The sequence below is a fragment of the Lissotriton vulgaris genome, chromosome 2_1 (assembly GCF_964263255.1).
Source record: "Lissotriton vulgaris chromosome 2_1, aLisVul1.2, whole genome shotgun sequence".
Classification (NCBI taxonomy): Eukaryota; Metazoa; Chordata; class Amphibia; order Caudata; family Salamandridae; genus Lissotriton; species Lissotriton vulgaris.
In genome coordinates, this window is record NC_141687.1 from 352,693,554 (window position 1) to 352,718,527 (window position 24,974).

The following is a 24,974-nucleotide window of genomic DNA, read 5'->3' on the forward strand; positions in this document are numbered from 1 at the left end:
CTCGTTTTTGGAATGAGCTCCCTCTCTCCCCCCGCAAAGCTAATAATCTCCTGGCTTTTAGGAAGGAGCTGAAGACTGTGCTTTTCTCCTTGTGATCTCTGTGACGGTTGCGTCTCTGCCTTTGTGTTTCTGGGTTTCTCAGGCCTCTTTGCTAAAGCGCCGGGACACCCCTCGGGGTAGCCGTGCGCTCTAAAAGTACGGCTATAACATAACATAACATAACATGCTTTTGCTTATGTATGGCACAATCTGTGTTAATGTTTATCAATCAATCTATCAGGGAATTTTAAGCGCGATATTCACCCATGAGCGTCTCAAGGTGCTGAGGGGGTGAGGGTGGGGAGGGGGAGCAGCACCAGTCAGTCAAAGAGCCAGGTCTTAAATGTCCTCCTGAAAATGTGTAGGGTGGGGGAGCATCTGATGTAGATTGGGAGCTCGTTCCAGGTCTTGGCCGCAATGTAGGAGAAGGTTCTTCCACACGTTCTTGCTCTGTGGATGCGCAGGGTTTGGCGAGTGTGAGGTCGGCAGATCAGAGGTTTCTCTTGGGTACGTGGAGGAGATTCTATTGTTGAGATACTGGGGTCCGCTGTTGTGGAGGCATTTGTAGGCGTGGGTGAGTATCTTGAAAGTTACTCACTTCTCAACGGGGAGCCAGTGGAGGCTGCACAGGTGTTGGGTGATGTGTTTGTGTCAAGGGATTCCGAGGATGAGAATGGCTGCGGTGTTCTGTATGGTCTGGAGTTTGTGGAGCAGAGATTTGTTGATCCCGGCGTAGGGGGCGTTTCCGTAATCCAGCCTTCTGGTTATGAGTGTGTGGGTGGCGGTCTTCCTTGATTCGAGGGGTTTCGGAGGATGCAGAGGGTGTTGAAGCAGGCGGAGGCAACAGCATTGATATATCGGCTCATGGAGAGGGAGGAGTCGAGTACGATGCCGAGGTTCTGGGAATGGTCCATTGGGATGGGGGGTTGCCGACGGCGGTGGGCCACCAGGTGCTGTCCCATGCAGAGGGGTAGGGTCTGATGATGAGGACCTCTGTCTTCTCCAAGTGGAGCTTCAGGCAGCTGCTGCTCATCCAGGATATAACATCTATCATTCCTTCCTGAAAGTTGAGTCTGGTAGTGATGGGGTCCTAGGTGAGGGAGAGGATGAGATGGGTGTCATCGGCATAGAATACTATGCTGATTCCTTGCTCTCTGACTATGGCGGTGAGGGGGCCCATGTAGCTGTTGAAGAGCATGGGGCTGAGCGACGATCCTTGGGGTACTCTGCAGTTGATTTCCATGAGTTCAGAGAGGAAGGGTGGCAGCCTGATTTTTTGGGTTCTACCGGTGAGGAAGGAGCAGAGCCAGTCGAGGGCGGTTCCTTGTATGCCGTCGTCGAGAAGTCTGGTGGTGAGAGAGCGGTGGGAGACGGTGTCAAAGGCTGTGGAGAGGTCGAGGAGGATCAGGGCTGCAGTGTGTCCTTGGCAAAAGAGGGTGTGGATGTCATCCGTGGTGTCAAATAGACCAGTCTCGGTGCTGTGGTAGCTGCGGAATCCGGATTGGGAGGGGTCGAGGATGGACTTTACTTCAATGAATTTAATTAGCTGGATATTGACGATCTTCTCAGGTGACTTTGCCATGAAAGAGAGGAGGGAGAAGGGTTAGTAGTTCTTGAGGTCCGTGGGATCTGCTGAGGGCTTCTTGAGTAGGGATATGACTTCTGCGCGTTTCCATTCCTCGGAAAGATGCCGGTTTCGAAGGTGGCATTGATGGTGCATCGTAGTTCTGGAGCATTGGCGGCGGTGGCTCTGTGTATGATGCGTGGGGGGGAAGGGGTCTGTGGGGGTCCTGAGTGGAAACCTTTCATGGTCGATGCAGTGTCTTCAGTGGTGACTGGGGTCCAGGAGGAGATGGTGGACTGGCTGACGTTGCTGGAGGAGCATGTGGTTTCGGAGTCGGATGTCTGTTCGAGGAAGTTATCGTAGAGGCTCTTGATTTTCAGATGGAAGTAGGTGCCAAGCTTGTTGGAGGGGTCCTGGGAGGGGGTGATGTCCATGGTTTCGCTGAGGGGTTTGGTGAATTCTTGGATGACGCTGAAGAGTTCCTTGGAGGTGCTGGAGTTGGCGAGGATTTTGTTCTGGATGAAGGTCCTTTTGGTGGATCTGATACGTTGGTGGTGTTCTATCATGGCGTTCTTGTAGGTTGTGCGGTCTTCCAAGGATTTGCTGTTTCCGCAGTTCTTCTCGAGACATCTACAGTTCATGTCTTTATAAATATGTCTCTATGTAATGTATGCCGTATTTCTTTTAATGTGTCTGTGTGTACATATTTGTGCATAAATGTGTACCTCTTGTTGTGCCATGTTTGAATATGACAATTTCTCTGTATGTACAGGTTTGCCTGGGAATGGGGTTCCCTGCTGTGATCGTTTGGGTTGTATGCATGTCTCTTTGTAACCATGAAGGTGTTCCAGTTCTGTGGGTGTCTGAAATGTCTGTGATGTGACTGCAGGTTTCTGTGTCAATGATTGTGTATATAAATATAATGACCAGCATAGTAAGTCTCTTGCCACACATCTTCAGATGCACCTAGTGTTCACGTGTCCAGAAAGCTCTCCAAAATCCACTTGTTCCATCTTGTTTGACTGTCATGAATGTCCGCCAGTTGTTCATCATTGATGTGTGTACAAAACTAGCTAGAAAGCAATAGAGCCTTCAAGAGTAACATCAAATGATGCTTCATTTCATTTCCCTTCTGCGTGAGGATGCCCTCTTGGACTGAGGTGGATCTGATACTTGAAACATGATTGTTTGTATGCTTGCAGGGTCATGTGTTCGTATAGCTATATGGTGTGTTTGTGTTTGTCTATCTTTAGCATGTATGTATTTAATGCTTGCTAAGCGCGGCTGTCACCCAGAAATGTCATTTTGTTTTTAAAGGACCAGGTCTTAAATTCTTGCTCTTTGCTAAATATTTCCATGTCATTATTATTTTTCAGCATCCCATGACGTGTTTTACAGCAGCCATCAAGAAAAGGGTAAGTTCTTCTTCCATGTGCCCCAACCTTGCATCCTCTATTGTGCTCTGTCTACGTCCCCTGCTGCTCTTCCGCATCAGTGTTGGTTGAGCAGCGGAGTTGCCTCTTAGGACTCGCAATCTGAATGTATCCAGGTCCAGCTCTACGAGTGCTGTCTGGCTTCTAGTATTCTGTTTTCCTGGACTTTGGTTTTGGGTGCACACTGATCAAGGACCCAATGGCAGGCTGCAAGTGGTTTGCATTTCATTCCTTCTGCCACTTCTGGATGGTCAGACCATGATATCTCAGGCTATCCATGACCTCCTCTCCTTGTCTTCTTAACCCCTCCCATGCTCATGACGAGCTCAGCTCGTCATGAGCCACAGTTCCCGTGTGCTTATGACAAGCTGAGCTCGTCATGACCGTTAGAACGCTCACACGTGGGGCTAATTCCCCTGCTGTGCTGGGCGTTCTAAGGAACGGGCGTGGTCATGACGAGCTCGCAGTGAAGGGGTTAAAATCAGAATCGTTTCCTGTTCAAATATTTGCAAATCTGAACTGTCAGATTTACATATTTTAATTCAAGTCCTGGGGCGGCTACACCCATATAGCAGAGGAGCATCGCCCAACTGAAATGTCCCCAGAGACGAAAAATAAAATGGTAATGAACTTAATTATTACAATTTTATTTTTGATCACATCACTCCATGCCGAACGGAGGGTCATAACGGGGCGGGGCTTGCTGAATGGCAGCAACAGGGAGGAGGGTGGGCTGCCTTTGCACTTGTTTTAAGTGCAGGCCTCCAGTGCAATGTGGAGCGCTGAGACAGGGCGCTCCCTCCAATCAGGGTGCTGCTCTCATGCTGTTTAACAACATGAGAGCAGGCCAGGATTGGCTTGGGAGCTTGCCTGGAGTAGAGAAGATGATTAAGGACTTTGCGCTCGTTACAGGTAGGTGTTTTTTATTTCATTTAATGTATTTTATTTTTGTGTTACCTACCTCACCACCTTCGGGACATGCTAGCCGCTACCAGCCTTAACTTTGATTATTCCTGGGAAGGGGGGTTCCTATAACGGGAAAAACCTTACCCGTCCCTCCCTCCATCCCTTGTAATTGCCTCTGTACAATCCACAATGTGGATGTTTTTTGTGTGGTGCAGGAATTCTTTCTTAGGAACCAGCAATCTATTGTTTAAAAATCCTTCCCCTGATAGAGCGCGCAGGTCACCCGACTCTGAGTTTACCAGATTTTCACGCACTTGGGCCCATGACGTGATTCCGAATATAATTTTGTAAGTCGGGTGATTTTACACGCCACTATCAGTATTCTATGAGTGTCTCCTGTAACACTATTACCATAGCACCTGACTTACCACAGGCACTTACTTTTCCTGATGGATCAGGAGCTTTGAGGACAGGTGATAACACTTTGAAGAGAAACTCACTTGGTTTATTCACACAACATTAGTTTATACTTTTCTGAATGACCACAGACACCTGAGGCGTTTTAAAATCTTTATATAGAAATGTAAAACTTAAAGTGACAAGATTCTGAGGCAAATGCTGATAAAGACATCAATAAGCAGAATCAAAAAGATAATATAACGGGGGGCGTGGCTTGGCGGGCGAAGATGGCGGTCGCAGCTTTGTAGAGCTCCCGCCGGCCCGGACACAATTTGCTCATTTATCCTGGCCCCCGAGCCCGCTAACGATACCACGTGAGTGGCGCCTGTTCCTGGAGGTGCCTGGACCTCTCCGGTGTGCTGACCTCCCCTTTCAGACTTTTCCGGAGACGCCGGCGACGGAGTGCGGCCTAGCGGTTGGCGGTGGAGCCGGGACCTTGATTTTCAGGCTGCCGGGAGGTGGTCGGTGGCAGGTAGCCGGAGATCGGGCCGGCCGGACAAGTCCCCGTCCGGCGATTGCAGCACCGAGAGCAGAAGAGTTGCAGCGGTGCCCTGCGGTCCAGTGCCGTGCATTGGAGAGCCTCCCCGGGCGGCACGGCGTGGCAGAGGCCTATTCCACCCTTGTGAGACCGGGGCCTCGAGTTTTGCGACCTTGAGACCGGCCTGGACCTGGGCGCAGTGGTTGACGCTTATCATCCCAGAGAGACTTTCAGACGCGCGGATGTGCCCTGGCCCAGGGATCGGAGCCACCTGAGTCCAACGCTGTGGGACCGTTCCTGAAGATCCACCGGGGCTCGCCGCGGAGGGCGATTGCCCCGATCCTGGGGTGTGTTGTCAGGCTTGGCTGAAGGCTCCGGAGACCATAACCCGAAGCGGTTACCCGAGGTGTAGTGAAGGTGGGACTGCACGCAGCATGACCAGAGGTGGTGGAGGAGGCCCGCCTAAGCAGGGTCCCATCGACAAATTTACCGGGCCCAGTGGAGGACCTGGGGCGCCCGGCGGCGGCAGCGGGGCTGGGCCGGACAACGCGGCGCTCCTGGCGGCAATCACCTAGTCCAGAGACATGCTAGATGCTAAGATTGGGGCTGTGGGTGCAGATGTGACACTGCTGCTCCAAGACCTTCGCAATGCGGTGGAGCGGATTACGGAGACGGAATCCAGAATCTCGGTGACAGAGACGGACATTGGCACGCTGAAACAGAAAATGGCGGAGATGGAGCGTGTCCAGAAGACTCTCGCATCTCGAGTGGAGGATGCTGAAGGGCGCGCACGCAGGAACAACCTTCGCTTTATAGGTTTTCCGGAGAGGTGTGAGAAGGACGACATGGAGCAGTTTTTGTCCCAGTGGCTGGAGAGCTGGCTCCCGCCGGGGGCCCTGTCTTCTTGTTTTGTGATCGAGTGTGCACACAGGGCCCTGACACAGCGGCCGCCGGAGGGTGAGCGTCCTCGGCCTGTCATTGCTAGACTTTTGAATTACCATGACCGCGATGTCATACTGCGGGAAGCAAGGATCAAAGGCCCACTTTCTTATGAAAATCACACCATCATGATTTTTCCCGATTATACCAGGCTTGTGCAACAACAAAGACAATCGTTTGTAGCTGCCAAGGCCAAGCTGCGGGGCCTGAAACTCCAGTACTCTCTGCTGTACCCGGCTCGCCTACGGGTGGTGTACCAGTCCTGGACCTGGACCCATTTCTTTGACTCCCCAGAGGAGGTCTTTAGCCGGGGCTGGATCCGGGCGGGTCAAGGGGATCATCGCAAGAACGGACAAACCGCCAGGCCCGTAAAGGACGACATCGGAGGTCCCGATCACGCAAGAGATCCGCCTCCGCCAGCGCGACGCAGACCAGTGGAACAATGGACTCTGAACACTCTGACGCTGGCAGTTGAACCCTGATGGGGCCTGGGCCCTTGTCTTTCCCGGTAATGTGTTGCCCTACTTTGCAACGGATCATGTAGTGGGGCTGTTTATGTGGGGGAGCCGCTGCTGCCAGACTGCCAACTTTGAGACTCTTCTTGGCTATATGTGGTGATGCTGTTGGGGCTCGGGAGGCGACTTCCAAGGGGCCTCTGACCCTCACGAGTTGTGGGAGTTGTCTGGGGGGGGGGGGGGTGTGAGTGTTGAGGTCGGGATGTTGGGATCCTTTGGTATGGTTGGCCCTGGGTCCTCGGTTTTGGATCCGGGTCTATCCATGCCGCGACAGATACTTCAGTGTTCCATGAGGTATAGGGTTGGGGGGAGTTGGGACGGGGATGTAGGGAGAGTTGGTTTGTTGTTGGGGGGGATTCAAGATTGGGGTTGGGTGGGAGTGGTGGGTTTGGATTCGGGGCTCTGGGGTGGGTGGGGAGAGTCGCACGTGTGGATTACTGCTGAACTGAGGGAGAGGTGGGGTGTGTGGGGGTGGCGCAGGGGGCCTGGTGGGGGGAATCACCTGGACAATGGTTGACCAGACTACTATGCTTCCCAATAAGTCCATACGTGTTGTAACATGGAATGTGAGGGGGATGCTCGATAAAATCAAGCGTGGAGCGGTGTTGCGCTGGGGGAAACAGGAGGCGGTAGACGTGCTTTTGCTTCAAGAAACTCATATGTTGGGCTCCAAGGTCCTTAGCCTTCAGAGGTTTGGCTTCCAGCAGGTCTACCATGCCGGTTTTACAAGGGGATCCAGAGGGGTGGCCATCTTAGTTCATCGCAGGGTGGCCTATGTTCATGAGAAGCAGTGGGTAGACCCCCAGGGCCGCTTTGTCGTTATAAAAGGAATGATGGGTGATGAGCCTGTAGTTATTGGTAGTGTTTATGCCCCTCCCCCTATGCAGTGGGCCCTGTCGGAGAGACTGTTCGCGATATGGGATGACATCCCAGATGTGTTGACGGTGGTTGGGGGCGATTGGAATGAGGTGATTGATGTGTGCTTGGACCGCCAGAGGCGACTACCAGTGGCTGTGGATCCTTCTCCCTCTGCCCCACATACTAGTCTGCGTGCGACAGCGGACAGTTTGGGCTGGGTGGATGTGTGGCGCCATTTGCATCCGGTTGCGCGTGAGTTCACGTATGTGTCGGCTGTACATGGCTCTTTTTCGAGACTTGATTATATCTTTATGCCTGGTGCCTGTCTGAGTCATGTGCGAGACGCTGCTATCTGGCCCAGGGGTCTGTCCGACCACTCCCCAGTTGTCGCCACAATAGAACTCCCCACAAAACGGCAGCCGTTCCGTTGGCGGATGTCCTCAGGGCATCTACAACAACCTGACTATGTCCATCACTTGCGGGAGGCGATTGATCATTATTGGCGTGATAACCTTGTGGGGGACATTGATGCAGTGGTGGTTTGGGAGGCGATGAAGCCCACGATACGGGGGGTGGACATCGCTTGGTGCGCTGCCGCCCGCCGGAAGCGTCGGGAGGCCATTGCCGCTGCGGCCGCTCAGGTGGAGACCCTGGAACAGCGTGGGCGGGAAGGGGGTGGTGAGACTGTGGTACGGCTGCTCCTACAGGCGCAGCAATCCTATGCTTCGGTATTGCATGATGAGGCCAGGCAGGCGTGGCTCGCCACACGCAGTAGGATTTATCAGTGGGGCGACAAGTCCTGCACGATGCTTCACAGGCTGTGTCAGTCTACTTTTCAGCCGCTCACGTTGCCGGGCCTCACTGCAGAGGACGGCTCGGTGGTGATGGACCCGACCCGCCTAGCGGCTAGCTTTGCCCATTACTTCGAAGAACAGAATGCCCCTCGAGACTCCCTGGAGGCAGATGAGATATCCACATTCCTGGATGATCTGTCGCCGAAGGCTGTCTCCGATGAAGCCAGAACGGCGCTGGACGCTCCGCTCTCTGCTGAAGAACTCGGGGAGGCGCTGGGGCAGCTCAACACCGGGAAGGAGCCGGGTCCGAGCGGCTACCCGTGTGAGTTTTACAAGAAGTTTCACCTCCAGCTGGGGTCTCAGTACAGACGCGCGCTTGAGGCGGCACGGGTTCGGGGGGAGCTACCGCCGGATTGGCGCCATGCCGAAATTGTGGTGTTTCTGAAGCCGGGCAGGGCCCCTGACAGGCATGACTCGTACCGGCCCATATCGCTATTGAATATAGAGGCCAAAATCTTGCCGAAGGCCCTGGCGAACCGCCTTCTTCCCTATATTACGGACCTGGTCCACCCCGACCAGGCCGGGTTCATGCCCCGCAGGGCCACTCGTCATAACATCCGGCTGGCACAGGCAGCGATGGGGGCCCGGGACGAACAAGCGGCTCTCCTGTTGGCGGACATGGACAGAGCCTTTGACTCTATAAGTTGGGCATACCTATTTACACTCTTGCCCCGTCTTAATCTAGGCCCGGTTTTCCTGTCATACCTTAAGTTACTATATACCAATATCACGGCCTCGGTCCGGGTGGCTGGTGCCGCATCCGGGCGATTTCGGATTGGTCGGGGGACCCGACAGGGTTGCCCATTGTCCCCATACCTATTCGCCCTGGCTATGGAGCCCCTGGCATCTTGGGTGCGTACAGATGCACGGATACGCTGGTTTGTGTGGAATGGAGATCTGGTGGATAGAATTGCATTGTATGCAGATGATGTCCTGTTTTTCCTCACGGACCTGCAGCACTCTGGGCCCCGAGTCCTAGACGTCATGCGCGTCTTTGGCGAGGTCTCCGGCCTTCGGCTTAATCTGCAAAAATCGACCATATGGGTGCTGGGTGGCGGGGTCGTGGTGGACCCCTGGGCAGCGGGACTGCGAGTGGCGACGGATGGGCTGAAGTACCTCAGTGTATTTATCGTCGCGCACCGTTGCCTGGGACCGCAACATTCTGCACGTGTGGGAACGGGTCCAGGCCAACATCAAAACGTGGTCCAGGATGCCCCTTACAATTTTTGGAAGATCTGCTATCTTCAAAATGGTTGCGCTACCACGCCTGCTGTATCAGCTACAAAACTACCCCTACCCTATTGGCCTACAGTGGTTTCGCCAAGTCAATTCGGCGCTGGGCCGTTTTCTATGGGCTGGTGGTGCGGCCAGAGTGGCGCTGAAGACGTGTTTCCTGTCTACCTATTGTGGTGGCCTGGCCACCTCCGATCTGTTATCTTACTATCAGGCTTCTCAGCTGCTCATCCTTAACGAATGGTGGTACAGTGACAGGGGAGACCCGGCCTATGCCTTGGAGCGCTCGCTTATGGGTGACAACACGCTACACACCATTCTATACTCGGCCCGCTTGCGACGAGCACTGCCGTCGGTCACAAGAGTGGTTTTTGCGGTGTGGAGACAGACCCTACGCCGCATGGGCTGGTGGGGCAAATTGGCAGCGGAGACGCCGCTATGGCATAATGGCCAGCTCCCGGAGCTTTTGGCTCTGGACGGGTTTGAGGGATGGGAGGCAATTGGCATTTCACTACTGGGCCAGGTAATGTCTGGCACTACCCTTAAATCGTTTCAAGAGCTCCGCACGGAGTTCCAAATGCCTCAGTCCCAGTTCTTCCACTACTTACAATTGCGCCACGCCCTCACCCCGAGCATTGCCAATCTGGACTCTCTCCCTGAGTTTAGCCCGGTTGAGGCGAAGGTCTTTATGGGGGACCTGGAGGATAGAAAGGTCTCCCGTATTTACCAGATGCTGGTCACTCACTGCTCCTCTACCCTACTCCCTCTTCGGGCGGCATGGGAGGTGGATGTGGGCCCCCTGGATGAGGACGATTGGAGGGAGGCCTTGGAATCCCCGCGTGGGACCGCTATCGCTGTGCGACTCAGGCTTATCCAATTCAAGTACCTTCATAGAGCATATTACACCCGCGAACAGTTGTGGAAAGCTGGGTTGATTGAATACCCGGAGTGCCTGCGCTGTGGAGCCACGCCAGGATCTTTGTTGCATACCGTGTGGTCATGTGCTCGATTGTCTGGCTTTTGGAGGGGTGTGTGGAGCTGCCTGTCCGAGGTCCTGGGTTGGGATCTCCCCCGCACTCACCGATTGGGGTTGCTGCATGTTATGGAGGGCATTGGTGGGAACATCTATAAACGCCACTTGCTGCTCTTGGGGCTTGTTGTTGCCAAACGGGATCTGGCCCGGGTATGGAAGGGAGAGAGGGCCCCCCCCTTGTCTGCGTGGAAGGCAGGGTTGGACTACTATATGGGACTTGAGAAACCGGTCTTTGAGGCAAGGGGTTGCCCCCGCAAACTCTACAAAATCTGGAAGCGGTGGGCCGACTACAGAGGACTGTCGCTGGATCCCCCAGTGGAACGAGAAGAGGACATATGATTGTGCTAAAGTTGTTGGCCCGATTCTGTGGCACACCCGTCACACTACACCTAAACCTTTACTTGCTGCTAATTGTACACGTGCGTAGGGAGCGGGGGAGGGGGGGGGGGGGGTCCGGGGAGATAGGGGGTTCTGGGAGTTGACGGGGTAGGGTGGGTTGTGGGTTTGTTCATATTTGAGCCTATTTTCGGTACCTAATTGACCATTACTACATGTATTACAAACTGTGTCCTAACTGTTGGTGGTGATCTCCGATCTGTGGGGTGCCACGATTTTATTGCCTGCTTTGCTCAATAAAAATGGTTGTGAAAAAAAAAAAGATAATATAACTGTGAATAAGGGACAGCACCATTTAGGGCAACAGAGTTTTCTAAAGGGCAAGGGTAACAGGGAACATGCTATTCAGTTTAGGCTTAAACTAAGGACGGCAAGTTTAAATGCATTAGACAGTAAATTTCTATTGCCTATAAGAACTCCAAACCCTTATCTTATTCTATCTAACTAAGTTCTTACTGCATTTATAATGTTCACCACACTTTAATAAATCCAACAAAAACAGTTTTCAAACACATCCTACAGGAAAGGGGGAAAAAGGGAACATGCTAACAAACAGTTTGCAAATGCTTCAGTGGAGAGAACAGAGAGAATATATCATGGGCATAGAGGCTTTATTAAAGAGCAGGAAGGAAAGGATAGAGGACGGACACCCACAGGTATATTTACCTAAGACGGGAATGAGGACTAACCCTGGCCACGGGTCAGTTTCGGGAAAGGACGAGGACAAGGACCCTCAAGGATTTAGGATGCCAGTAGGTGAGCAGGTAACAGCTCACGGAAAACCAGGACAGGATACCCCTCAGGATTTGGGTCAGGACTGGGCTCACCAAAGGGCACGACCAACCCCTACAGCTTCGGATGCAACGCCTGCGTCACCCCCTCACTGCACGGAATCCGCCAATAACCCCGATTGGGTTCTCGAATCTCCCAGCAAAGTGCTTCGCCATCACTTAAGACTATTTCCACCCCTTGGAGTTGGTGGAAAATTCGGACAGAGCGCTCCACAGCTCTCTGTATCAATCACCTATAGAGTCGTGGGGTCGGTGACAGGTCTGCTATTTGGACAAGTCGGACAATTTTTCCCTAACTAACTAGGCTAGTTATACCCTTCTTGGTTCCCCAGACCACCCACAAATGTTGCAAGTGACAGGGTCCCAACTTATGATTGGTCAGGAGAGGTGATTAGGTCATTATTACCTCCTGAATTCTACGTTCCCACAATGAATATTTAATTTTTCATACCCGCCCCCTACATTCGTGTTCCCAGGCATAGGAGTAGGGAAAAACAATGGTTGCATACAGTAGACAGAAACAATGTAACACATTTTAGGTAGATTGCAGCATCTTCTCCCAGGACCTAGGTAGGTTCCCAGGCGCATCTTGCTTCAGAAGCCAGCTGGCTTGGTTCTGCTTCTGCGCAGTGTGGGTTTTCCCTTGTCACGTGACAGGGTCGGAACGGGTTTCAATATGGAGCTTGTTCCCTCACCCAGGCCCATGGATGCGTGGTACATGAAAAGTAAGCGAAAACAAATTAATAACACAGAAAATAGAATACACTGTACACCATGATAATCTACTCTGCACCCCTTACTACATAATAACTATAGCGATTAATAATTATGCCGAAATAGATAGAAATGCAAAGCAGCGTATGCAAGCAAGTCGCATGGTTAGAAACAAGCGGCCATGTCAGCTACAATGCGCATGAGCGAACTTCTCCCTCCAAATCTGCGAGTGCGTCACATCACATGGGTATGGCCGACGCATGCGCAGACTGAATTTATGCGAAGCGGCCATTCTGTAGAATGCAAGCGGTGTTACGGTTAGTGAACACATATGCAAGCATCTCTAGGACACCCGCGTGTACTGAAAAAGGGTAATATTAGTGACAAACAGGATTTGATTAATACTATTACAAGTTAACGAGGTTCATGAAAAGAGCAAGTCGCTTTATGTGCGAATTCTCACTCCATCAATCCCCTCTTTGATGATATTTACTATCATCACTATTTATGGAAACAGATGCCAACTTCAATTTTTTTTTTCTCACATCTCACTCATCTCTATCTCAACAAATTTATTGTTAAGCCGTTTTTCAGCAGGATGGGAATCTTTAGCCCTTTTATAGATCTGGTTCCTTAATTCCTCTAATTCGAGTTCATCCACATTTCGTTTCACTCCCCTCCTATTTACAGTGTACTTTTTTCTGCATTTTTGGCATTTGCAGCAAATTATTACAATAAACACAATCAGACTTATTCCAGCTATTGGCATCAGTATCTTTCCTACTAGACTACGGCCTATGTTAGTAAACCAACCACCTACAGAAGAGACCATCAGTCAGTCTTTTCCAGGCACTATCAACCTCCAATGGTTTAAGTTCTTTTTCCAAATTAGTTATGTTTTGTACATACTTCTTAATTTCTACGCTTTTATCTGGAATGTAAGTGCAACAATGTTGCGCCTTCAACATTCTACAGACCCCGCCCTCTTTTGCCAATAAGGTATCAAGAGCAAGGCGATTTTGTAAAACCATTGATCTGATCGCAACCATTTCAGTATTGACCAGCAGGAATCCAGCAGCAGTGTCAGTTGACAACCGATCCACTACTGTAGACAATTTGCAGATACGGTGAGTATTCAGAACTTTTCCCATTCCAGGTATCAGTGCACTAAAAATATCACCTATAATTTCTCCTACACTCTCACGTCTACTACGCACTAAACCATTAGTATCTTCATTGCTTCCAGCAGCGTTATTCACATGGTATATTTTTGGGAAGACAATGCCAAAATAGCAGCTTCCATACCAGTGATCCGGTAATTTGAAATAAGCCTTGTTTCCACATATATAATACATTCGGGGAAACACAGGTTCTGACCCATTTTTGAAACCCCAACCTCCAATTACCTTGTAATTATGTTCGCATTCGCTGGAACCGATGAATACATTGTTATAGTAACTAGTCTTCTCTCTATGAAGACAGAGTTTCCCTTTTCGTTCAAAATCCAGCAACAGCGTAGGACCTGCTTCGCCATTTGAGGTGCCCTCCATGTTTTCAGCCCATTTAGGAGTTTTCTGTTTCTTATCATTGGCCTTTCTTTGGAAACTCTCCCTTCTCTTTTCTGTCATTTTCAAAAACATTTTCTCTTGCTCATGTAGTGAACAAGTCAAATTATCTCTGCGAGCTTCATTTAAATCTATGTCACCTATAGTCAGGAAGTATTCTCCCATGTATCGAGTCACCTCACTTCTGACATGCACAATATTCAGGTGCCCCCAAACAGGCAGTTCAGAAAAAATCACGTCAGTGTTTGAATAATAGTACTGTAATGTGCTTCTATAAAATAAGCTTGCTAATATACTACAGGAAATTCCATAGGTCAGGGGTAAATGGTGATAGGTCACGCCTTCAGCTACAGAAGTAGGTAGCTTCATGCAGACATAACAATCTTCTATTTCCATAGCCTCTACGTAATGCACTAAAAGATTTGCAAAGACATTTAAATGTGATCGGTTTCTCATGTGATGAAACAGTAGTCCTTCCTCATCTGGTGCTTCTAAGTCATGTCGTGTTTGTCTCAGGCTGACTGAGTTGTCACGTCTTTCTACACTTTGTGGTGTCTCTACTGTATTTACAATCTCTGAATCGGGGGTCATCGGTTTAGTAGGGTACAGGTTAGTATCTTTACTTATCATAAAAGGTATAAAGACTGTTAGTCCTATCCATATTACTATAACTATTGCTATACTGCATAAGCATATCTTACAGCAAGTTTTACAACAATTCCCTCTCGGTCTTCCATTTACACTTGAATCAGACATTTTGCTTACAGGTGGCTTTCCAACCACTCTTTGTTTCTTTCTACAAGAGGCTCACGCAGTTTCACCTTTCAGGGTGGGTCCTCTACCTCAGAGCTCTGATCCTCGATCGAATCCTGATCGCTCCTGTCACTTTCTTCAGGGTCATCAATCTCTTCCAACACCAAAAAGGTCCATTCGGGACTCCGATAGTTTTTGTTTAGCTTCTTTGCTCTGGTACTGCGTCTATTTTGCTGAGCTCCGTCTCTTTGTCTTTCACTAGCAGCTCTTTTTCGGTCTTCTAATTTCTCTTCTACAGTTTTCAGTCTTAGTTTCAGTCTCTTTATATATTTTGGTCTCTCCTTCTTCTTGAGCCTTTTAGTGGTCGAGGATACTTGGCCTTCCTCGTGAACCCTTTTGTTTTCACTCCGTTGTGGCACTATTGTATTGGCACTGTCTTTTTCCTTTCCTGTCTGACTAGGACCAGGTCTTTCATCGGTTTCTTCTGTCTGGTTTCTAAGCTGGCCTTGTTCAGGTATGGTTTGTCTTTGATCTTGTTTTCCAACCACTTTGGATTCTGCTTCCTGAACACGTTTGTCTATTTCTATCTGTTCCTGTTCATGCACTTCGACCCCTTGATTTTTTTCCGCATGAACTTCAGCTTTAATTACTATCTGTCCCTTTCCAGTTTCTGGAGTCTCTGGGGGAGTGTCGATAACTTGGTCTGTCCCTACTTGGCCTATTTCCTGATCAGGTCTGATGTGAGTCTCGTTAACCAGACCTTCCTCTTCTAGTCCTGTCTCACCCTCGCTATCCCACTCTCTATCTAGGTAGGAATATTTTCTGGTTCTTATTGGATCAAGAATCAGGTCATCAGCTGGAAACCACTCGTCTTGGCTGGTGCTCGGTAGTATTACGTCAGCTAGTTCTGGACCCTCGTCTGGAGTCTCCTCAGCTGTACCACCTTCAGCCTCAGCCTCCTTTTCTTTGGCTACCTTCTTGGTATGGCTGGCATGAATCCACTTTGGTACTCCAGCACACTTTACCGCAGTGGTAGTTACAAGGGTCACTTGCCTTCGTTTCCCCCACTTTGGTCCCAGGCAACTCTTCCGGGTGTCTTTCTTCAACACCACCCAATCTCCAGGTCTCAGTTTATGGGCTGGAGTGGTTGGCCATTCATCAGCAGTCTCTCCAATCTGGTGAGAGATAGAACGCACTTGGTCACCCAGCTGCCTGCAGTATTCTAGCACCAAATCATCAGAAATACTCAGCAGTTTGTGTCCAGGTACCCATGCCTGTCGCATCACTCTTCCCATTAGTACTTCATGGGGGCTCAGGCCTGTCTTTGGGTTAGGGATGCTCCTCAATCACATCAAGACAAGGGGTAAAGCTTCTATCCAGTTCAATTTTGTGGTATCACACATTTTTGCCAATCTTGACTTTATAGTGCCATTCACTTGTTCCACTATTCCAGAAGCCTCTGGACGATATGCACAGTGCTGTCTAGGCTCAATCTTGAATGCTGTATAGAGCTCTTTTAGAATTGCGTTGGCAAAGTGCCCACCCCTGTCTGTTTCAATTGTCTCTGGAAAACCGAATCTAGGTATTAGCTCCCTGAGTAACAACTTAGCCACGGTAATGGCATTGTTTTTCTTTGCTGGGTAGGCTTCCACCCACCTTGAGAATAGGCAAACTATCACCAAGATATATCTGTATCCTTTACACATGGGCAACTGTATAAAATCTGCCGCCTGTAGTCTGACAAAAGGGCCTTCTGCCTTTCCAATTGTGCTTTGCTCTACTACAGTCCTCTTTCCTACATTAAATTGCTGACACACCAGGCACCTCTGGCAGAGCATATCCGCGATATTTCTGAACTTTGAATTGTAGAACACCTTGTCAAATACGCGGCACATTGCATCCCTTCCAATATGGGTATCTCCATGAATCATTCGAACCATTGGGTCAGCCATACTGTCTGGCAATACAGGCACACCGGTCTTATCAACCATGATAGCATCCCTTTCCCTGAGCTGACATTCCTCAGTCTCCCATCTGAGTTTTTCGTCCTCATCTGCTGCCTGCTGCAACTCTCTCAGTTCCTTCCAGGTAGATACATTCTCAAACACCATAAGTTGGCAGCTGTTTCCGCTCCCCCACAATTGGATATTCAGGGACTTTTTATATCGGGCACAGTATTGGGCAATTTGGTCAGCGTATCTGTTACCGGCTGTCACTTCATCATTTCCAGATTTGTGAGCAGCACATTTGACTACTGCCAATTCTTTGGGCAATTGGATTGCTTCCAATAGGTTTTGCACCACCTTTCCATTTCTGATGGGGGTACCTGAGGAAGTCATGAATTCTCTTTGCAACCATAGCTGGCCGAAGTCATGAACAACCCCGTAACCATATTGACTGTCAGTGTATACAGTTACTCGTTTGTTTTTCCCTTGTTTGCAAGCTCTGGCCAATGCGATGAGCTCGGCCACTTGGGCAGATTTGACTTCACTTAAATATGATGCCTCTAGGGTTGTTTCCAGAGTGACTACAGCATAGGCAGCACACAACCCACCGTCCTCATGTCTCAAGCAGGAGCCATCCACAAACATTACTGGGTCCTCAATGGCGAGGGCCGTTTCTTTTATATCAGGACGAGGTTTTGTACTAAACTCAGTTAGGTCAATGCAATTATGTTCGATTTCACCCTCCACTTCTGCATTTTGGGTAAGTGGCAACAGCGTTGCAGGGTTTAAAATGTTGCATCTGGAAATTATTACATTCTCTGCACCAATAAGAATTCTCTCATACTTAGTCAGCCGACTAGGAGTGAGATACTGGGTTTTGGTTCGGGTTAGCAGAATCACAACTGAATGTGGAACATAAACCGTTACAGGATGTCCCATGACAATGTTTTCACTCTGTTCCAGACTCGTGCATGTGGCAGCTACTGCCTTCAGACACCCGGGAAGCCCAGCAGCCACTGGGTCCAGAGTGGCTGAAAAGTAGGCCACAGGACGTCTAGTCAGACCATGCTCTTGGGTTAGGACTGAGAGTGCACAATTGTCTTGTGTATCACAGAATAACTCAAAGTTCTTGGAGTAATCAGGCATTCCCAGTGCAGGAGCAGAGCACAGACAGTTTCGCAATTTTATCCAAGCTGTCATGCTTTCATCATCCCAAGTAACTGGATCGTCTGCCCCTTTCTTGGTCAATTTTATCAGGGGTTTGGCTAGAACAGCAAATCCCACAATCCACTATCTACAGTATCCCACCACTCCTAGGAACATTCTGACTTCCTTCTGGGTTCTGGGCAATTCCATATCTCGAATTATTCTAATTCTTTCTGAAGTGACTCTTCTGATTCCTTTCTCTATTTGGTGTCCTAGATATTTTACTGAATTCTTACAAAACTGTAATTTGTCAGGTGATACTTTATGTCCTCCTCTGCCCAAATGATTCAGCAGGGCAATGGTATCAGAGACACAGTCGTTTTGACTTTTAGACGCCACCAGAAGGTCGTCTATGTACTGAACCAGGACAGACTTTTTTGGTAAAACCAAGGATTCAAGGCATCTTTTTAAGATCTGATTAAAGATTGAGGGGCTTTCTGTGTACCCCTGGGGGACACGATTCCAGACATAGACATGGCTGTCAAATTCAAATGAGAAAAGAAATTTGCTGTCTGGATGCAATGGGATGGAAAGGAATGCGTGGCACAGATCTATGACAGTGAACCACTCCGCATTCCAGGGAATCTGATACAGGATCATAGCAGGGTTTGGCACAATGGGACAACAAGGTACAACAATCTGGTTTACCTTTCGCAAGTCCTGCACTACCCTGTACTTTCCGCTAGGCTTTTTAATTCCAATTATGGGTGAATTACAAGGACTGCTCAACACTTCCTGTATTATGTTTGCCTCCAATAATCTGTTTATTTCAAGTGCGACTCCAGCTTTCACCTCTGCACTCATCTTATACTGTCTAGTTTTTGGGTAAGTTGCATTAGGTTTAATGGCTATTCTAACTGGGTCCACATTTGCCATTAATCCTACATCTCTCCCGGTGAAATCCCACACCTCTGGTATCACCCCTTGCTGGAGTTCCTCAGGTAAGTCATGAATAGTTAGAGTTTTAACTGCGGTATCAGGCCTTAACAACATTAGTTTGTAAAGGCCATCTTCATCTGGGGTCTGAATTTCAACACCCTTTGGTGTGCAAAAGATGGTACCGTTCATTTTGCACAACAAATCACGTCCCAGTAAATTTACTGGGCTGGAATCGCAGACCACAAATCTGTGCATCTCTTTGAAATTTCCTATAGAAATCTCCATGGGTTCAGTTACAGGAGTGCTAATTATCTGATTTGATACGCCCACTACTTGGATTGCTTCTCCCGAGAGGGGTAGGTTAGGAACGTCCGCTGTTCTCACAGTCGAACGGGTAGCACCAGTGTCCAACAGAAAGGTGACATCGTTTCCTTCAACCTTTCCTTCAATGTATGGCCCTGACTGGTCCACCGGTAGGGATGCGCCAAGCACGCACTCCCCTTCCTCCCCCCTCAGGCCCCGTCAGTATGGTTCATCACAGAGAAATGTATCATTTAACAGGAACTGTGAGGTTGCCTGATTTCTCTCATTCTGTCCTTCCCACACTTCAACCCTCTCATTCTGTGGAGCCTGACTCTTAAAATGTTGTCTAGGAGCTCTAGGCAATTGAGGTGGATTTACCTGTTGCTGATTCTTTCGTGGCCCCTCTTTCTGCACCTGTGGATTTAAACCATTTACGGGGGCATTACCAGCTTGTAAATGTGGACACTCGTCTCTCCAGTGTCCTATCTGCCCGCACCCGTGACAGGGAAACTTCTTTTTAGCCTCTTCTTTGCTCATTTTAACTCGAGGTTTCCCTCCCCCTCCAGAGTTATTGTTTGGAGCATTGCTATTCATTCTACTTAACTGTTTCTCTTGTTGCTCAGCCAATTTTACCTGTGCCCACATTACTTTCTCCTTCAGGGCCTTCTTTTTGTTCTCCATCTCGTCCTCACAGTACTTAGCGTACTTGAGGACATCATCTATGGGCTTTCCCTGCCAACAGATTTTATTATCTCTGTTCCACTGGGATATTTCTGGTTTTAGCCCTAACACGAATCGATAAATAAAATGAGTCATGTCTTTCATCTCAATATTATCGATGCCACTGTAGGTCTTGAATACCTGCAATAGCCTCTCGTAATATGAATGAACCGTTTCATTATGGTCCTGGGTAGTCCTATCTATTCGGGTCCAATCAGTTTCCTTTGCTGGCACCTTTTTTTTCAGAAATTGTATGACTTGGTCATATTTTCTCATTACCTCTGGGGAAGGAGCTCCAGTTTGGGGGTCTCTTGGTAATTCTTCACTGGGCCAATCAACGTCTATTTTGCAATCAGTCCATAAATCTACCGGAACTACAATGTCAAAGAACCCATCCAGGTCTTTCAAGAGACATTTTTGAACTTTCACAAACCGCTCCACCTGTCTAGACCACTCCACCGGCTTCTCCCTTAATTTTGGGAAATCGTTGGTAAATGACACAATGTCATGCCGGGACCACGGGACATGTACATATTTCCCACCTGGCACTTCCCTCATGGGATACAGTTTTTCTGCTTGGCCTACTTCTTTTAGCACAAACTCAGAAGCTTTTGGTTTTGTCCTACTCTCTTCCTTTTTCTTTGCCCACCTGGTTTTCCACTTATCCAGATCTCCCCATTTCTGCAGTACGTTCAACAATTCCTTTATCTGAGTTCTCTTTCCTGACACATTCATGTTTTCTAAATCCTTGTCTGAAAATTCTGCCCTGTACGGTTTCTGCAGGACTTTGGATCGACTTACATCAATCCCCATGTCTGCAGCAGCGTCCATTAGTTTTTCATGGAGCACTCTAGTATTTCGGGTAAGGCTTTTGCTGATAAACAGCAACTCTTCTTCGCTAAGAGTGTTTAATCTGTCCAATCCCACATTCCCTACCATTAACTCCTCTATTTCTATTCTTAATCTGTAAATATCCAAAGGTTTGGGCGGGGAAGTTTCTCGATCCATTTCTTTAGTCCATCTATCTAGTTCCTCTGGAGTCACCAGCGTGGCACTCCGGATTCCTGATGTTGTTTCGATTAGGACTTCCTTGGCCTTGGTCTGACTCCCTGACCGAGATCCACTGGTACCTGTCTCTCTTATGGGCAGATCCATTAGGGAGATTACAGACTCACATTCGCTTGCCTGGTCATCTACGATATGTGGCTCCTTTCTGGGGGGAGCTGGCATCGGAGTAAGGACAGGAGTTTTAGGACTAGCCTGCCTATCCCCATAAAGGGGTATAGCGGGACCGATAGTTACAGGGATTGTCAGGGCATCAGGACTGGGATGTATTTGGGCTATAGTCTGGATCAGATCATTTCGTTGCTTAATCAGGGCACCTCTTTCACTCTCTTGTAAAACTCTTCCTGACGAGTTATCATACAGTATTTGAGGCACCAAAGGAGGGTATATATTCGGGGCAGTGGGGATGGCTGACCCTGGTCTATCCTCACCAAAAGGTCGGTAATTTGGGACTGCTGTACTAGGTCTGCAAAACTCATCACTATTCCTGGATTTGCTACAAATACCAGCTATATCTGTCTCACTTGCCCTTCTACTTCTGGCATGGTGGAGAAAAGGATTTTTCGAACTTAGTGTTCCTGAAGCTTCAGCATAAGGAGGTGGATTTTTCATCAATAAATCCTCCAGATATTCATCCTCCGAGTCCCCCATGGCCATTAAAGGTCGACTCTTTTCTGTCTTTTTCCCACCTGCTTGTTCGGTTACCCCAAACATCGGAAACAGTCCCTCAACCATCATATTCTGTCTCCACTGCTTCATCTTCTGCTCCTTTGTCTCCCGATGTAATTTAGGATACCACTTGCTCACTCCCTTATCCATTCGGGGCCTGTCTTGCTCTAGAGCCTCGATTTCCCATTCCTCTAAAGCTTCATACTGCGTTAGTCTGGGTCGGGGGTGTAATTCATTCATTCGGGTTCTCAAGTTAAACAAGATCCTACCATTAAAAGTACCATCGAGGGGAAAAGCTAGGACACCATCACCTTCCGTGTACTTTACCCAATTTTCTAACCACACACAAGTATGGTACCCTTTATCAAACATCATGAATGAGGCGGGAGTATTAGGAGGGGGAATGATTACTCCCTCTCTAGTTCGAATGGGCTTGTCTTTCTTGAAATAATTCTTTATCTTTTCGGCAAAAGACATTTTTCTCTTAACTCCGTACATATTGTGAGGTCTACCTCTGCTCATCAATTCCTTATGACAACCTAGATTCCTGGGATCAGGCAAAAATTCAGGGTACCACATACACCTCTCGAAACAGCCTACAAGCTCGGTTCGGAAAATTTTGTTTACTTTTGTGCTTCCAATGCTAGTGCGTCTTTCAACTTCCAACAACCAATCAGCACTGAGATTTCAAAATCTGTTGACCAATGGGTGCGCGGCCCCTTCGTGAAACGCGGTCTCACTCTGCGGCGCTTACCCCTCCCTTACAACTCTGGCTTCGCTACACACCCGCTGGCTCAACCAATACCAGCGCGGCACGGAGTGACGTCAGTGCAGTCTTGCGACCGACTCCCTCCTTTACAAGGTAACGGAAACTTTGAATTTTTCCTAAAGTGCGAGTGCAGATTTTAGTTATCAACGTAAAACGATTGCCACTGTGCCTAAGGGTTTTAGAAAAGAAAAGAGTCTTTCTTTTACTGCAAGTAAACCACTTTTGTCTACTTTTCATTCACCACGGATAGATCCCTTCCGCCTATCCTTATCACACAAGCAATAGAGAACCTGCTACTCTTTTGACTAGTCCACTTCTTTCCGGGATATATACTAAGTCAATTTTCACCAATGTCCTCCTTTGCTGCCACTCAAGCTCCAAGAACCTATTACTCCTGCCGTCTGTGACCCTTACTAGGTGATATCACAACGAGAGTTTTACCAGGGTTTTGGTAGCTAACATTTACACTTCAAATGAATTTTTGAAAGGAGGAAAACCTGATTAGCGCTTCCAGTTCTACCTAACCATGCACTAACCTCTCCCTTGGCCAGTGACCTTACAGCCAAGTGGATTCTACTCACCACCTGCTATTTCTTTTCCCCGGGGATCCCCACAACACAAAACATTTACTCACAATTGGTTAGTAAAATACTCAATATTCCATGAAATATAATAAACTTATTCTATGACATTTAAGTGAAATTACAATTCTCTTTATAGCAGCATAGATTTTAGCAGCACATTTTATTTTTCACGGTTCAAAAGTAACTATCTTATCTACCTATCCTAACTAGTCCTAACCATCCTCTGCTACCAGAAAATACTGATAGAGCGCGCAGGTCACCCGACTCTGAGTTTACCAGATTTTCACGCACTTGGGCCCATGACGTGATTCCGAATATAATTTTGTAAGTCGGGTGATTTTACACGCCACTATCAGTATTCTATGAGTGTCTCCTGTAACACTATTACCATAGCACCTGACTTACCACAGGCACTTACTTTTCCTGATGGATCAGGAGCTTTGAGGACAGGTGATAACACTTTGAAGAAAAACTCACTTGGTTTATTCACACAACATTAGTTTATACTTTTCTGAATGACCACAGACACCTGAGGCGTTTTAAAATCTTTATATAGAAATGTAAAACTTAAAGTGACAAGATTCTGAGGCAAATGCTGATAAAGACATCAATAAGCAGAATCAAAAAGATAATATAACTGTGAATAAGGGACAGCACCATTTAGGGCAACAGAGTTTTCTAAAGGGCAAGGGTAACAGGGAACATGCTATTCAGTTTAGGCTTAAACTAAGGACGGCAAGTTTAAATGCATTAGACAGTAAATTTCTATTGCCTATAAGAACTCCAAACCCTAATCTTATTCTATCTAACTAAGTTCTTACTGCATTTATAATGTTCACCACACTTTAATAAATCCAACAAAAACAGTTTTCAAACACATCCTACAGGAAAGGGCGAAAAAGGGAACATGCTAACAAACAGTTTGCAAATGCTTCAGTGGAGAGAACAGAGAGAATATATCATGGGCATAGAGGCTTTATTAAAGAGCAGGAAGGAAAGGATAGAGGACGGACACCCACAGGTATATTTACCTAAGACGGGAATGAGGACTAACCCTGGCCACAGGTCAGTTTCGGGAAAGGACGAGGACAAGGACCCTCAAGGATTTAGGATGCCAGTAGGTGAGCAGGTAACAGCTCACGGAAAACCAGGACAGGATACCCCTCAGGATTTGGGTCAGGACTGGGCTCACCAAAGGGCACGACCAACCCCTACAGCTTCGGATGCAACGCCTGCGTCACCCCCTCACTGCACGGAATCCGCCAATAACCCCGATTGGGTTCTCGAATCTCCCAGCAAAGTGCTTCGCCAGCACTTAGGACTATTTCCACCCCTTGGAGTTGGTGGAAAATTCGGACAGAGCGCTCCGCAGCTCTCTGTATCAATCACCTATAGAGTCGTGGGGTCGGTGACAGGTCTGCTATTCGGACAAGTCGGACAATTTTTTCCTAACTAACTAAGCTAGTTATACCCTTCTCGGTTCCCCAGACCACCCACAAATGTTGCAAGTGACAGGGTCCCAACTTATGATTGGTCAGGAGAGGTGATTTAGGGCCCGATGTAGGTAGGGCGTTACCGATCGGTAACGGCCGAAAATACCGATTTTTGGCCCTTACCGATCGGTAAACAGCCATCGAGATGTAGGGAACCGAAAACAGAAAGAATCGGATAGAAAACCGATTCGGAATGAGTACCGAATGGGAAAGAATCCGATACGTACATACCGAAAATCGGATATGTAACGAATCGGAAAAACACCGAATCGGATGCAAAGACCGATTCGGTCCAATTACCGATTCGTTAGTGACACCGATTCGGAAAATCACCGATTCGGTCCATGTACCGAATCGTTAGTGACACCGAATCGGAAAATCACCGATTCGGTCCAATTACCGATTCGTTAGTGACACCGAATCGGAAAATCACCGATTCGGTCCATGTACCGAATCGTTAGTGACACCGATTCGGAAAATCACCGATTCGGTCCAATTACCGAATCGGTACAAATACCGATTCGGACATGAGCCGATTCGGAAAACATGCCGATTCGTATGAATCTCCGATCGGGAAATTCCCCGATTCCGACAGTTGGGGAGATGTAGGGAGGCACAGAAACACCGAAATCGGCTCAAAATCGGTAGAATTCACTCGGTATTTACCATGGATTGCAATCAGGTGGTAACCAACTCCAACCCATATAAACAGTCCCAAAATGCATTGCAACTTGCAGGATGGCAGCTTTCTATGTCATTGCGAGGCGGCTACGGCTACAGCAGGAAGGACAGAGGGAATGGCTAAGAAAT

The 24,974-nt window shown here is 48.4% G+C and overlaps 1 protein-coding gene across 2 annotated transcripts in view; it reads left to right on the forward strand.

Annotated features, from left to right (window-relative positions):
* The window catches only part of SEZ6 (seizure related 6 homolog), a 1,086,274-nt gene that overhangs the window by 1,020,421 nt on the left and 40,879 nt on the right, over positions 1–24,974 (forward strand). For both annotated transcript variants that reach the window (XM_086955133.1, XM_086955132.1), the window contains exon 14: positions 2,980–3,018. In XM_086955133.1, the coding sequence (XP_086811259.1) occupies positions 2,980–3,018 (39 nt within the window). The remainder of the gene's footprint in view (positions 1–2,979; positions 3,019–24,974) is intronic.